The 14,435-nt window shown below is 35.1% G+C and overlaps 1 protein-coding gene across 2 annotated transcripts in view; it reads left to right on the plus strand.

Annotated features, from left to right (window-relative positions):
- Isha (Insulator su(Hw) mRNA adaptor) overlaps positions 1–14,435 on the plus strand; it is a 71,988-nt gene that overhangs the window by 33,943 nt on the left and 23,610 nt on the right. Inside the window, exons 2-5 of one of the 2 annotated variants that reach the window (XM_067771678.1) lie at positions 1,420–1,965; positions 2,146–2,838; positions 10,427–10,594; positions 10,696–10,815. In XM_067771678.1, the coding sequence (XP_067627779.1) occupies positions 1,420–1,965; positions 2,146–2,838; positions 10,427–10,594; positions 10,696–10,815 (1,527 nt within the window). The remainder of the gene's footprint in view (positions 1–1,419; positions 1,966–2,145; positions 2,839–10,426; positions 10,595–10,695; positions 10,816–14,435) is intronic. The other variant, XM_067771679.1, reaches the window with a different exon arrangement.

Here is a 14,435-nt window from a genome sequence, read left to right on the forward strand (position 1 = left end):
TTTATAATATAATTTTGTTCAATTTGTATGCTTCCGTAATTTATCTGTAATCCGTACTATATTTAGTCTGATAAATGTTAAATTTGTAGACTAATAAATAAATAAATACTACACTACCAAACAACGAGGAAGTTTTCCTTCCATAAGATTGCGCCCAGGCGGCCATTGTTAATAATAATCGCTTGTATAAGATATGTAATATATACTGAACAGATGTACATACTTAAGCGACTTTTTAGATAAGTATAAAATAAAGACAGGGTAGGTACTTTGTGGAAGGATGTAAAGATTCACGTTTCTTGTGGTCTGTATGAGTTGGTTATGACCATGAAAATTTATTTTTGCACTAAGTTTTTCTGTTTATTTGATTTCAAGTTTTTGCTTCATTAAGTTTTCATTTAACTATCCTTTCGAACAGACTACCTGATTCCCTATCTGCGCTTCGAGGGTGATCTTAAGGCCACAATAGAGGTAGACGGTTGGCGCAAGGGTGCTCAAATGTCGGACGAGGCGATACATGTGTACACAGATGGTTCCAAAGTAGTGGAAGAAGTAGGGTCTGCGGTATACTGTCCTGATCCGGAAATACACAGATCCTGCAGGCTGCCGGATTACTGTGGCGTTTTCCAAGCAGCAATTAAGGCAATAATCTCGCACATCACAGCATCTAAATGCGTGTTAGAGTGTAAGCAGTCCCTGGAGAGAATCGGGACAGGGAGAAGCATACATCTATATTGGGTCCCAGGGCATTTGGGAATACATGGGAATGCAAAAGCGGTTGAACTAGCTAAAAGGGCGCATCCCTTGAAGCTTGCTCCGTAGACGTCCCAATTAGACTGGGCGAGATTAAGCGAAGGCGAGAGGTGCACATGATCGACCAAGCAGGAAAGGCGTGGGTTCAAGCGCGGGGCTGTAAAGTGTAAAGATTATGTGTAGGTCTTTCAACCTTAGACTAACAAAGTTGCTTCTATCATTAAAAAGAGAGGACTGTATACTCATGACGAGTATTCTGACTGGACACTGCCTTCTGGCGTCACATGCTTTAAATTAGGCTTGGTCAGTAATAGCAGATGTAGGAAGTGCGGGCTGGAGGAGGAAACGATCGAGCACGTTCTGTGCTCGTGCCCTGCACTTGCCAGGCTAAGACTCCAGCTTTTAGGAGTGATAAAGCTGTCAGATCTAGAAGCAGCAAGTGGCAGCATGGCTACTGCCATTAGGACGTAGTTATTTTATAACATAGGTCCTGGTTTTTGATAGGGTTTTTCAGTTTGGTCGTTAAAACAAACTTCTGGTAACACTATGGACTTATTCAGTCTATGTGAGGTCCTCATGGAGCGGCCAGTTCAACCTAACCTATCCTTTCTCTTATTGTTACTTAACATTCTCTTATTCATACTAATTTTTAATTTCTTTTTACAGCTTTCCAGCCTCTATGAACAGAAACCGCCTATTTCAAAGGCCAAAATGGCCGCCATCACTAAATCTGCCATGCGTGCCATTAAATTCTATAAGCACGTCGTACAGAGTGTTGAAAAATTTATACTCAAATGTAAGCCAGAATATAAGGTGCCAGGCTTGTATGTGATTGATTCCATTGTACGACAATCACGACATCAGTTTGGCCCAGATAAAGATGTATTTGCGCCACGCTTTGCACGTAACATCCAAGAAACATTTGCGAATCTATTTCGTTGTGCACCCGAGGATAAAAGTCGCATTATACGCGTACTCAATTTATGGCAAAAAAATAATGTTTTTGCACCAGAAGTTATTCAACCAATATTCGATTTAGCCGATCCAAATCATCCAATATATCAATTACCGCCAGGTGGTAATAGCGATAGCACAACAAATGGTCTAAATATTTCGTCGAGCACTATGGAGTTAAGTTTAAATAATATGAGCGGTATGGGGCCAGCATCAGGGAATGCCGACGATAAGCACAGTGGAATGCCTGATTTATCGGTAAGTATTTGTAATCTAGTACCAACACAAATAAAATTGTCTACAACGCTTACTAGACATTGTTAAAATGGTGATTTTGTCTTCTTTCAATTAAACATGCATACTAACGAATTGCCAAACATACCAATCATCAAATCATACAAAAAAATCAAAATCAAATATAAAACAAACAAAAATTAGACAATGAGTCATGAGAAAGCTCAGAGTGTGCTTGATAATAGTACTTTGCGTCAACTCGAACACATGCAACAATATCTCAAACGTCAATCAGCAACAACAGGAGTGAGTTCAACCAAATCTACACGCGAATTGAGAGAATCGCGTGATATACGTGAAACACGTGATTTGAGAGAAATTCGTGACTTGCGAGATGTACGTGAAACGCGTGAGATACGTGACTTGCGAGATGTACGTGAACCACGAGAGATACGTGATTTGAGAGATTTACGCGAGGTACGTGATTTGAGAGATGTACGTGATTTGCGTGATATACGTGAATCGCGCGAGGTTCGAGAAGTACGGGAATTACGCGAAGCACGTGAATCACGTGAGTTGCGTGAAATACGCGAAACGCGTGAATTGCGTGAGTCAAGAGAGAGGCGCGATTCTCGTGGTGATCGAGACGCGCATGAATATGCACGCTTAATCGAGGCTAGTAGCGGTGGTGGTGGTGGTGGTGTTATTGGTAGCAGCCGTATGGCCAGCCTTGGTGGAAATGGCGGTGCTGGCAGTAGCGGATTATCTAGCAGCGGCAATAAAGCTCTACATACTGAAACATATACGAAATATACAAAAAGCTCACATGATATTTTAATAGCTGATGATGATGGTATCGAAAACAAATCGCCGAATAACACTTCTAAGCTGATCGATGTAATTTTACTTCAATTGTCTACTTTATATGTTGTTACATTCATAATTTATCATTTATATTCCTTGTTTATTTGTTGGTAGCATATTTGTTATATGATTTTTTGTATATAATTTTGTTGATTGGACTTGGAATGTGAAATGCAAATTTTATGAAAGCTCTACAAGCATATTTTTCGAACAATACAAGATGAATTTAGTACAAGGTGATATTCTCCTATCAGCTGATTGCTTCTTCTTCATATTTTCCATGCAACGGCTTGGCCAAGGCGAATTCAGTACCAGGTGTTGTTATCCCTTCGCCTTGGGCTTGGCACAGCAGAACGTACATTGTATAGATTCGCCTTTAAATAAAAGTATGCTTATAAAATAACCGTTTATATAAGTTTTACATTAGCGTATTCTCTATGTCTTGAACCATAGAAAAAAAAAGAAGAAAAAAAAGAAAAACCAATGTTGAAACGGAATTTTTAGTTGAAAAAATTGTATCAGCAAAAATTTTACCATAAAAAGTTTATTAATTGGTAATATTGTAGCTTAATAAACAAAGTAATAATTATTAAAAAAAAACGGTACACAAATTAATATACTTTACTGTAAAATAGAACTAGCTCAAATGTAGTGAAAACGAAAAATTAATTAGTTTCTCTTGTGTCTAGGTTATTTAGTTTTGTTTTCTAAATTAAACTTTTTGTTGTTGCATTGTATTCTTTTATTTAATGCATGATGTAATAACGACAAGGTGGTATGTAGTGACAGCTCATTTTGAAAACTCCCATATTAAACGAAGGATGAGAGAAAGAGGAAGAAAAGAAAATGCCTTTTGTGAAATAGTATTAAATCTAGTACTTTTTTTAGCAAAGCACGAAACTAATATTTTGTAATTTTTTTTATTAAAGAAGTGAATATATGCCAAAGCGACTGCCGCGGCAAATAGGTAATATGTCTTTCTACTATAACGAAATTTTTGGTATCCAGTTCAAAGTACTTTAGAAACAAATGTTTAGTACTTTTGCTTAACGGCATCGTCTTTCGACAATGGTTTGATAAGCGATTCGAGTTTATTTCTGCCAAAAAAAAAAAACAATCCCAAAAAAACAATAATAGTATAGGTCCCGCCAACTTTTGATTATGCCAAATTTTGTTTCGAGAAGGGGTATCAAAATGCTTATCCTCCAACCAATATGCTTATAGCCCAACTGTGGGCAGAGGTCCAAAGCCAAAGAGAGCTTCGGATTTCCCTTGGTGGTATGCTTTATTCTTCTGCAAGGATAAAATAGTGTATATTGATAACGTGGTTAACCGGCCACGATCCAACAAAAGCGTTTACTGATTCTGTATGGATTTTGCTTAGGGCTCCTTGGTATGTAGGTGCCTGATCTCATCTTATGGAGATGTTTCCTTAAATCTCTTGGAGGCGGGGCTAGATCACGCAGTTGTTTGCTAGAGTTTCCTGGTCAAAAACTGTCTCTTCAGCATTTCGTTATGCTCTTTAATTTTGAGATCTTTTGCCTTACTACATAATGCTGTCAGGGGTCATAAGAAGACATCCCGTGACAGTTCTAAATGCAGCATATTAGCAGGCCTGCAGCCTTTTCCAGTATGTGTTTTTAAGACTAGGCAACCAAACTGATGCCGCGTAGCAGATGAGCGGCCGGCCAATTGCTTTGCAAGTGGCTAGCAACGTTCCTTTATCTTTTCCCCAAGTACTGCCGGTAAGCAACTTGAGAATTTTGTTGCGGCATTGTACTTTGGATACAATTTCGGGTGACATGTGACTTGAAGGTGATTTTGTTATCGAACGTTACCCCTAAGATATTTGGGTGACTGACATTCGATAACGTAACACCATAGACGAGAAGTCCAATATTTGCGTCATCTGTTCCTTCCACGTCCTAAAAAGAGTGGCCCTGGATAAGGTCGGTGATAGTACCAGGTCGCGCGAGGCGAAGAAACCAGAAATACAGGGGATATAACGATTTATTCTATAAACCAACTCGTTTTTTGGAGGGCCAGGTCCTGTTGTCATTATCGTGCAGGCGTAGAAATAATGTTAACTCCTGGTGTGGAAGGGAGCTTTGATATGTAGATATCAGTAAAACAGAATCGTCGATGAAAACCACCCAGTGGCACCCCCTGTTTAATTATACTAGGCTTTGTGGTTTCGTTCCTAAATTGAACCGATGCTTGCCGACCATTCACATAATTTGAGGCCCATCTTTTTAGACAAGGAGGAAGGGGTATACCTTCTATGTCTTGGAGTAGCGTGCCGTAGTTGACTGTGTCAAAAACTTTCGGCAGGTCGAGTGCCACGAGCACCGTCCTATGATGGGGTTTTTCCTGGTTCAGTCCGTAACTTATGTTCCCCTACTAGCGAAAGGAGTGATGTATCCTTTCCGTTTTCCATTGTTCGGGAATGACGATGGACTTCAACGATAAATTGAAAATGTGCGTCGGATAGCTTACACCCTCATCACCAAGATGCGTCAGCATTGGCATGGTTATACCGTATTGTAATGGGCCGCACGTCGTGTTTGCGTTTATGTTCCCCCCGGTTTACAAATAGTATAATTAGTTTTACTTAACTTTGGAGCAAAAACAACATAGCTCATTTGCAAGTGGTTAGCAACGTTTCCAAATATATAAAGAAAGTGCATATGCATTGCATAACGCAAAAATAAAACTCGATGGTTATTATATAAGAATTTATATTTCACAGTAGACACCATTTATATGCGGAGCAGGAACATTGCTGTCCTGCCATTCACGTCTTCGTCGTTCTGCCGTTGACGATGAAGTAATGGATGGGTGCTAGAGACTGTAACTATTTTCGCTTCGATTCGACCATCAAGATGACTATAAGTTGTTCCAAACTCACAGGGCGTGGTTGATTTTCTGGCTCATCCTTACGTAGGTAATCCCACAGCTCTTTACCTCTTTGGAAAGCCAATTTTGGATCGGTGGCAATCAAATCAGCTGCATTCAGCTTTGCGTCTGGTTTCTTGCATCGCCGCCAACAATACCTATAAATAAAGTTATAAGAGCTTATTTAAAATAATATCTATCAGTATTATATAAATTATAAAACATCTTACCATCATTTAACGCCGAAAATTAACGATAGAAAAGCCAACACAAAATAGAGTTGGAGAAAAAAAGTGATGCCGTTTCATACTTTTCCAGGAAAATAAATTTTTATGGTTTTTACTACAATTTTTAATCTCAGTCACCTTGTTATTGCATCATGATTTCCCAGCACAACAATTTGACAAAATTATTTTAAAGTGCTAGTCAAAACAGCATAAGATCAAAAAAAGATAGTAACAAAAACAAAAAATGTAATATTTAAAAATATGACAATAAATTAATTAACAATAGATATAGCATTTTCAGGTCAAATGAAACTTTTTTCAAGTCAAATGAAACTTTTTTCACTTGTATCTACTCCTCTTATATATAAAGCACATTCTTCTTCTACATATACTTCGTTAATAACGTGGGAATAAAGCAACGTAGAGAACAAATAGAAGAAACCAAATGGCATGATGTGAGCGTATTTCCTATTCACTGTCTGACACCAACTAACACATCGGTTAAATCCTCTGTATTATGCTTTTCTCTTTAACCAACGTCTTACCAAACAACATAGAACGATAGCAAGGTATTGAGAGAAACATTACTTTTACCAACTATATAGTAGAGCATGTGGACTGTGGAGAGATGTTTTTTAACTATGCTGAAAAACATAACGGTAAAAAGTGATCTTTTCTACTCTATGGCGTAGTTACATTGCATTTGTTTTTATTCCATTATTCTTCATTGTATATTGTATTTAAATGTAATACTTAGAATATATATATTAGAATGGGTCGATTTATTAACCGATATCGCGCCATCGATTTTTCGATAGGATTTGGGGTCAGGAAAAAAAGTTTCACTACGCATACCCAAACAAATAATTTTCGAGCCTGCGAAATTTCATTTTTTTTTTTTTACTTTTTTTGACTTTGATTTTTGAGGGTTTTTTCATGACCTACAAAAAAAATTTCATACGTCCGACCCAAAAGCGTCCGCTAAAAACGTTGGTATACATGAAACATATACAATCAAATGAAAATTTTATAGTGTTCATAGTGTTTAATGTGACAAAGTGTACCACAAATCGATGGTAGCGATTTTCTATATAATTAGTGGTGTAATTTTTGTAAATTTTATTTACTTTTCATTTGTAATTTTGTCAACCGCCAAATCTAAAAATATTACGCCCCTAAGGATGCCAAGGAAATTTGGCGAAACGTTGGGCCGTAAGGTGGAATAAACTTTGTTTTTATTCGCACTACAACGAAATAGATCAGAATAGTTTAAAGGAAACTTAATCTCCGAAAATTTTTTTAGTAGGTCATGAAAAAACCCTTAAAAATAAGTCAAAAAATGTAAAAAAAAAAAATGAAATTTCGCAGGCTCGAAAATTATTTGTTTGGGTATGCGTAGTGAAACTTTTTTTCCTGACCCCAAATCCTATCGAAACATCGTTGGCCCGATATCGGTTAATAAATCGATCCATTCTAATATATATATTCTAAGTATTACATTTAAATACAATATACAATGAAAAATAATGGAATAAAAACAAATGCAATGAAACTACGCCATAGAGTAGAAAAGATCACTTTTTACCGTTATGTTTTTCAGCATAGTTAAAAAAGATCTCTCCACAGTCGACATGCTCTACTATATAGTTGGTAAAAGTAATGTTTCTCTCAATACCTTGCTATCGTTCTATGTTGTTTGGTAAGACGTTGGTTAAAGAGAAAAGCATAATACAGAGGATTTAACCCATGTGTTAGTTGGTGTCAGACAGTGAATAGGAAATACGCTCACATCATGCCATTTGGTTCCTTCTATTTGTTCTCTACGTTGCTTTATTCCCACGTTATTAACGAAGTATATGTAGAAGAAGAATGTGCTTTATATATAAGAGGAGTAGATACAAGTAAAAAATATAGGTGCTTATTTTAAGTGGGTGGTTAAACTGTAGTATATAAGTTGCCTAGCGTATAACCCTGCTACTTTATCTATTAAAAATTGAAACGATCAAAAGGCAAGACTAAATTAAGCCGACCTTAACTGCAGCTTAAATTCACAAAGAAAATGTAAGCAAAAATTTTGCCTTCAATGTGGCTAATTAGAAATAGTTGTCTTAAAGAAAAATTTGATAAATACTTAGCGTTATAAAGTACGATATAAATATATTGACAATTACCTTAGTAGTATGGTTTCATTTGACTTGAAAAAAGATTCATTTGAAATGAAAAAAGTTTCATTTGAAATGAAAAAAGTTTCACTTGACTTGAAAAAAGTTTCATTTGACCTGAAAATGCTATAATAGACAATTGATTCTAAGGCCCATTTGCACAACGAAAAATTTTCACTTTTAACTCAGAGTTAACATGGCATGAAGGGTTAAGCTCTTTCCTTTTTGAAAAAAAAAATTTTTTTAATTAACTGCGTTAAAAAGAAAACTTCCCGTTCTGCAAGTCGGCCCTAAGAGACCATTGAAAAAAATATTTTGGTATATGACTATTTATTCTTTTGCATGCGACTATTATAAGAATAAAACGTACAATTTCTAGAACACTTTCGCTTTCATAATTGCCATACTTATCTTGTAATATTCTTGTATAATAGAACAAAATTTAAATTTCTTTTCGTTTTATCACAATTTGTGGTTTATACTATTTAAATATTTAGATAAATATTTTTTAACCTTAAACTTGATAACCAGACACACAAAAAATAATGCCCAGCCAATTTCTTGCACCAACAAATTTTTCAACTGTAATTGAGAAAAGGGCAAATGAAATTCAGAAAAAGAGAAATGCGTTTGATAAAGAGCAAAATGAATGGCAGAAAAATTCTGTAATACCGTTTTCACACAGAAGCTTAATCGAATCACAATTCTACTTAATGAAATAATTAAGATTCACCTTTCATACAGGGCCTTTTGCTTCATTAAGCGAACATCTGTCAGCAGCCCCAAAAAATATTTCGTTTTTACAAAAAATAGTTAAAATGGAAACCAGCCGTTTCCTTCTTAACTATAAATACAATCAAAATAAAATGCATGCGCAACTACGACATAAATGTTGCACCTAGGGCTGTGAACTGCATCCGCATTTTTCAACTATCCGGATAAACCGGATATTCGAATAATCGGATAGTTAAGCAAACAATCCTGCTATCCGGATATCCGGGTTTATAACTGGGAAATCCGGATATCCGCTGTTCGGCTATCTGGATACGTAAACGGAAAATCCGGATATCCGTAAGCCCGGATACTGGAATATAAAACTTGAATACCTGCATATCAGAATTGAACGAAGCAAACATCGAAAAATTATTCAGAAAATATGTTTGTAGATTATTAAATTAACGTCAAAATTAAAAAGCTACAATTTTACAAACAGGTGAAAATAAGAACAGTGCCATTTGTTTATATTGGGAAAAAACGCTGTTAATTGATTTTAATGCCCCATGAATTTATTATTATTAATGTTAAATAAACATAAATGGTACATCAATTTGTTGCTTTCACTGGATATCCAAAAATACGGTTATTAACCGGATCTTCACAAATCTGGATATCCGGATAGTTTCACAAACGAATATTAACCGGATGCCGTCCGGATTTTATCCGTGTCAACGGATATGCGTATGGATATCCTGATATTCGAATAGGTGGATAGTCCCAGCCCTAGTTGCACCTAACCAAATATGTGCCTATTTTCGAAAAAGCCAGATTATCTTTTGCAGCAAATTCAGCGAAAATTAAATTTTGAATTTTTTCGTGTTTTTCTATTTTTCGTAAATTATTGAAAATAATTTATTTTTGATTGTCATTTGTTACATTGACAATAAAAATCCAAGCAGTAAGTAATGCCGACTGGATTTTTCACTCGATTAAGAATTTGTATTGAGTTCAATTAGGGCTTTAATGCCGTAAACTTGACTAATTATTTCATTAAGCCTCTGTGTGAAATAGGCATAAGACATTTTTTCAGTTGTTTTTAAATACATCTGTCTTTTTCAGAAATGCAATTGATAAAGGAATAAGCAGGGTATGTGCGAAATATTAGAAAGTCAAAACGTGCTTCGAGACATTAAAAATTTATTTAATTAAAAAATAAAACTAATTTTAACTTTAATGTTTGGCTAAAAAAATCTGTTTTCACATTTTCAGAAATATGTGTTGGGTTATTTTTCAATAGCAAACTTCAAGAATTCAAAATTAATAATATCAAATTATATTCACAGGTACTTTGTTACCAATTGACAAAGGCCCTATGCTCAAACTTATTGAACATATTTTTTTTTGTTTGTTTTAAATGTGCATTCGCCAAAAACTACTAAACTCAAAAATGGCAAAAAAAAATTATTTCATGAAAATGTTTGTTTTTCTAAATTTGCTGCACTCGTGTACAAATTTAAAATTTTTAATTCATGCTTACATTTACACATTCATGGTTTATTTTGTATTTATTTATTTTTAGCATGCAATTTTTTTATACAAATATTAATCAATCTTTTTTAGAACAATAACCTACAACAGCTACTGAATGATCCAAATGTATTGCGTCAACTGCAGACCTTACAAAATTTCCAAAAAATGAAACAACAGGAACAGGAACAACAATATAAAATCAACGAAATGCGTATGCAAGAAGTAGAGTTTGAAAAACATTTGCAAAACGTTTTAAAGGTAAACATTATTAATATCAAACTTAACATATTTTTATTGATTAATGATTTTCTACTCTACTTTTTTGTTCAATTTCAATTTCTTTCATTTAACTTAATTAGACGCAGCCTCCTCCACATACAGTCAGTCACACTGCAGGAGGTCATACCGGCGTCGCTGAAGCAGCCAAAAATGAGATCAACAAAGAAGTGGAATTTGTATCGGTGGAGCAAAAAATAGAGGTATATATGTATACTAATATGTATACTAGCATATTCTGGGTTTCACGCAAATTTTCGAAATTTTACGGCTATTATTTTACTTGCTGGTTATCGCATTAAACATTTTCAGTTATTTTCAGTTTACTTGAAATAAAATTGTATGCGTATTTACTGCATTTGCAAGAGCCAGCAATCCAAACTAAATCGTAATTCGTAAAATTTGCAGTAACCGGAACAAGCTTTTATACTTTTTAGTTACATACGTAATTTTATGTTATTGGAAACTTTTAGATGTTTTATTTAATTTTAATACGTTGCAATAAGTATCATTTGACACAGTTGAACGGAAATATTTGCATGCAAATGCTGAAAAATGGAGTTGTAATTTATTCAAAAAGTGATTTTAAATACTTTCTTTTTTATACTCAGCGTGCTTTGCACACAGGGTATATTAACTTTGATTGGATAACGGTTGGTTGTGCAGGTATAAAGGAATCGAGATAGATATAGACTTCCATATATCAAAATCATCAGTATCGAAAAAAATTTGATTGAGCCATGTCCGTCAGTCCGTTAGCACGATAACTTGAGTAAATATTGAGATATCTTCACCAAATTTGGTACACGAGCTTATCTGGACCCAGAATATATTGGTATTGAAAATGAGCGAAATCGGATGATAACCACGCCCACTTTTTATATATATAACATTTTGGAAAAAACAAAAAAAAACTGATTATTTAGTAAATAATACACCTAGAATGTTGAAATTTGACGTGTGGACTGATATTGAGACTCTTGATAAAAATTTGAAAAATGTGTTTAAAATGGGCGTGGCACCGCCCACTTGTGATAAAATCAGTTTTACAAATATTTTGAATCATAAATCAAAAATCGTTAAACCTATCGTAACAAAATTCGGCAAAGAGGTTGCCTGTACTATAAGGAATGCTTTGAAGAAAAATTAACGAAATCGGTTAAGGACCACGCCCACTTTTATATAAAAGATTTTTAAAAGTGTCGTGGACGAATAAAATAAGCTATATCTGTGCAAAAAGAGCTTTATAACAATGGTATTTCATTTCTCAAGTGGATTTATAACAATAAATAGGAAAAACTTCAAATTTTTAAAAATGGGCGTGGCACCTCCCCTTTTATGACTAAGCAATTTTCTATGTTTCGGGAGCCATAACTCGAAGAAAAACTAACGGATCGTAATAAAATTGGGTACACAAATTTTCCCTATAGCAGGAAATATTTATTGTAAAAATGGGCGAGATCGGTTAAAGACCACTCCCACTTTTATAAAAAAGATTTTTAAAAGGGTCGTAGACTAGAATAATAATATAACTTAGCAAAAACTAGGTTTGAATCAATGATATTTCACTTATCAAGTTTGTAGGAGGAAATGGGGAAACATTTTTTTTAAACGGACGGGGCCACGTGTTATGTAGAAAAGTAATTTATCTGAAATGAAATGTGCAATTGAAGCTTACGCTGAGTATATAATGTTCGGTTACACCCGAACTTAGACACCTTTTCTTATTTTCCTTTATTAAAATTGTGGAAATTAAATTAATAAACCTTTATTTAATTAAGTGCTCTTTAAATGCATTGCATAAAATATACCGTTATGCTTGTGCTGACGTGCGGTTGATAAGACTAAAAGACAAAACATACATATATATTGAGAAAAAAACGCGATCATTGATTGAATCAGCACCCAATTACCTGATGTTGTTATACCAGATCCTAAATATGTGAGAAACAAAGTTATACACCAAAAAAATGTATTTAAGAACCTCTAGATCCCGCTAAAGTTCCACAAAAAAAAAAAAAAAAAAAAAACAAAAAAAAAACACAATCATCGCAATGTTATCATTCAACATAAACAAGGAAGGCGCCTAAAAATTGTTTAACTCTTTTTCGTAAACCAAACTTGGGCGGGAAGCACTTGCAAAACGAACATATTGTTGTTGTGTAAACATTGTATAACTAAACAAATTGTCATCATTCGCTTAGCCCCTTGCCCACAACGTGATTTATATATGTGGATATGACCAAAAAGGAAAACAGCAAGTTTTGTAAAAGAAAAAAACATTATTCATGAATTTATTTGAAACTTGCAAGAAAGTGCTTGCAACCCTTTTACCTGACCAACTTAGTTATAAACTCAAAACTTTTTTTACACCTACTATATGAAGGAAACAAAATCGCAGTGAATTTTTTTTGCAATGTTTACAATCTTAAGCGTCACGCACTCCAAAGTAGCGGAACCAGACCATGAGTAAAGAAGTTATATGAAGAGTTCCATATTGAAACGAAATGAAATACGTTCGTAAATATGTAAGGATTATACTACCGTCTGTAGCAAAAGGGAAGTAAATTGTAAAAAGTAGTCTAAAAAAAGGAATTTTGATTGGAAAAGTAAACAACAAACTTGAAACCATGGCTGAATTATATGATTGACTCCTCTCATCAGCTCATTTTATTTATTTAATTTCACTGGCATAAGAATTTTCAAAAGGAGAATGCAAATGCAACATGTATCCAACACATTGGCAATTATTTACTGGCGTGGTGGTAAATTTTTTATTAAAAAATTGTTTCACATCATTTTAAGTTATTTTTTTTTTTAGTAAATGTATTTAATTTAGCGCATTATTTTCGCACAACCCACAAGAATTGCGAGGTTTTATGTTTTCTCTCCATTCCATTCGCCCAATACCAACACACAGATTTTGTCTGTCTAAATAAAGGTATGTTGTTGCTGTAGAGATGAGCCAACCATATAGTTGAACCATGCTTAAAACTTTTTTTTTCTTCGAACTTGAATTTTAGAATTAGTTTTTGTTTTATGTTGATATTCAATTTCCAAAAAGGCAGTAAATGATCTTAAGGGTATTTTTGTTGTGAACGGCAGAATAGTTATAACCTACTTGAAGTTCCACAGATATATCTTGTGATTAATTTTTTTAAATTCTCTAAAAACCCTTCAAATGTAGATTAGGTTAGCTTCAACTGGCCGCTCAATAAAGACTTCACATAGACTAAATGTATCCATGGTGTTGCCAGAAATTGTTCGAAGATCAAACAGAGAAATCCCAATTAGGTACCAGGACTTATGATATTGTAAAATAACTCTGTCCTCTTGGCAAAAACTAAAAGTTTTCTAGGACCTAGCTTAATTACTGCGTCGAGATCTAGCAACTCTGCCGCCCCTAGTAGCTGGAGCCTTGACCTCGCGAGCGCAGGACACGAACACAGAACGTGCTCAACCGATTCTTCCTGGAGCTCGCACTTGTTGTTGTTGTTGTTGTGGCGATAAGGTTGCTCCCTGAAGGCTTTGGGGGTGTTATCGATGTGATGGTCCTTTGCCGGATACAGATCCGGTACGCTCCGGTACCACAGCACCATTAAGGTGCTAGCCCGACCATCTCGCGAACGATTTATGTGGCCACATTAAACCTTCAGGCCATTCCCTCCCTCCCCACCCCAAGTTCCATGAGGAGCTGGGAGTCGCCAGAGCCTGGTCTGTTAGTGAAACAGGATTCGCCGCGGATAGGTGAGGTTGACAATTGGGTTTGGAGAAGCTATATATTGCGCTGGCAACCTGAAGGGTTGCGCTACACAGCCCCTAG

This window comes from Eurosta solidaginis, chromosome 3, assembly GCF_040869045.1.
Source record: "Eurosta solidaginis isolate ZX-2024a chromosome 3, ASM4086904v1, whole genome shotgun sequence".
NCBI classification, from domain to species: Eukaryota; Metazoa; Arthropoda; class Insecta; order Diptera; family Tephritidae; genus Eurosta; species Eurosta solidaginis.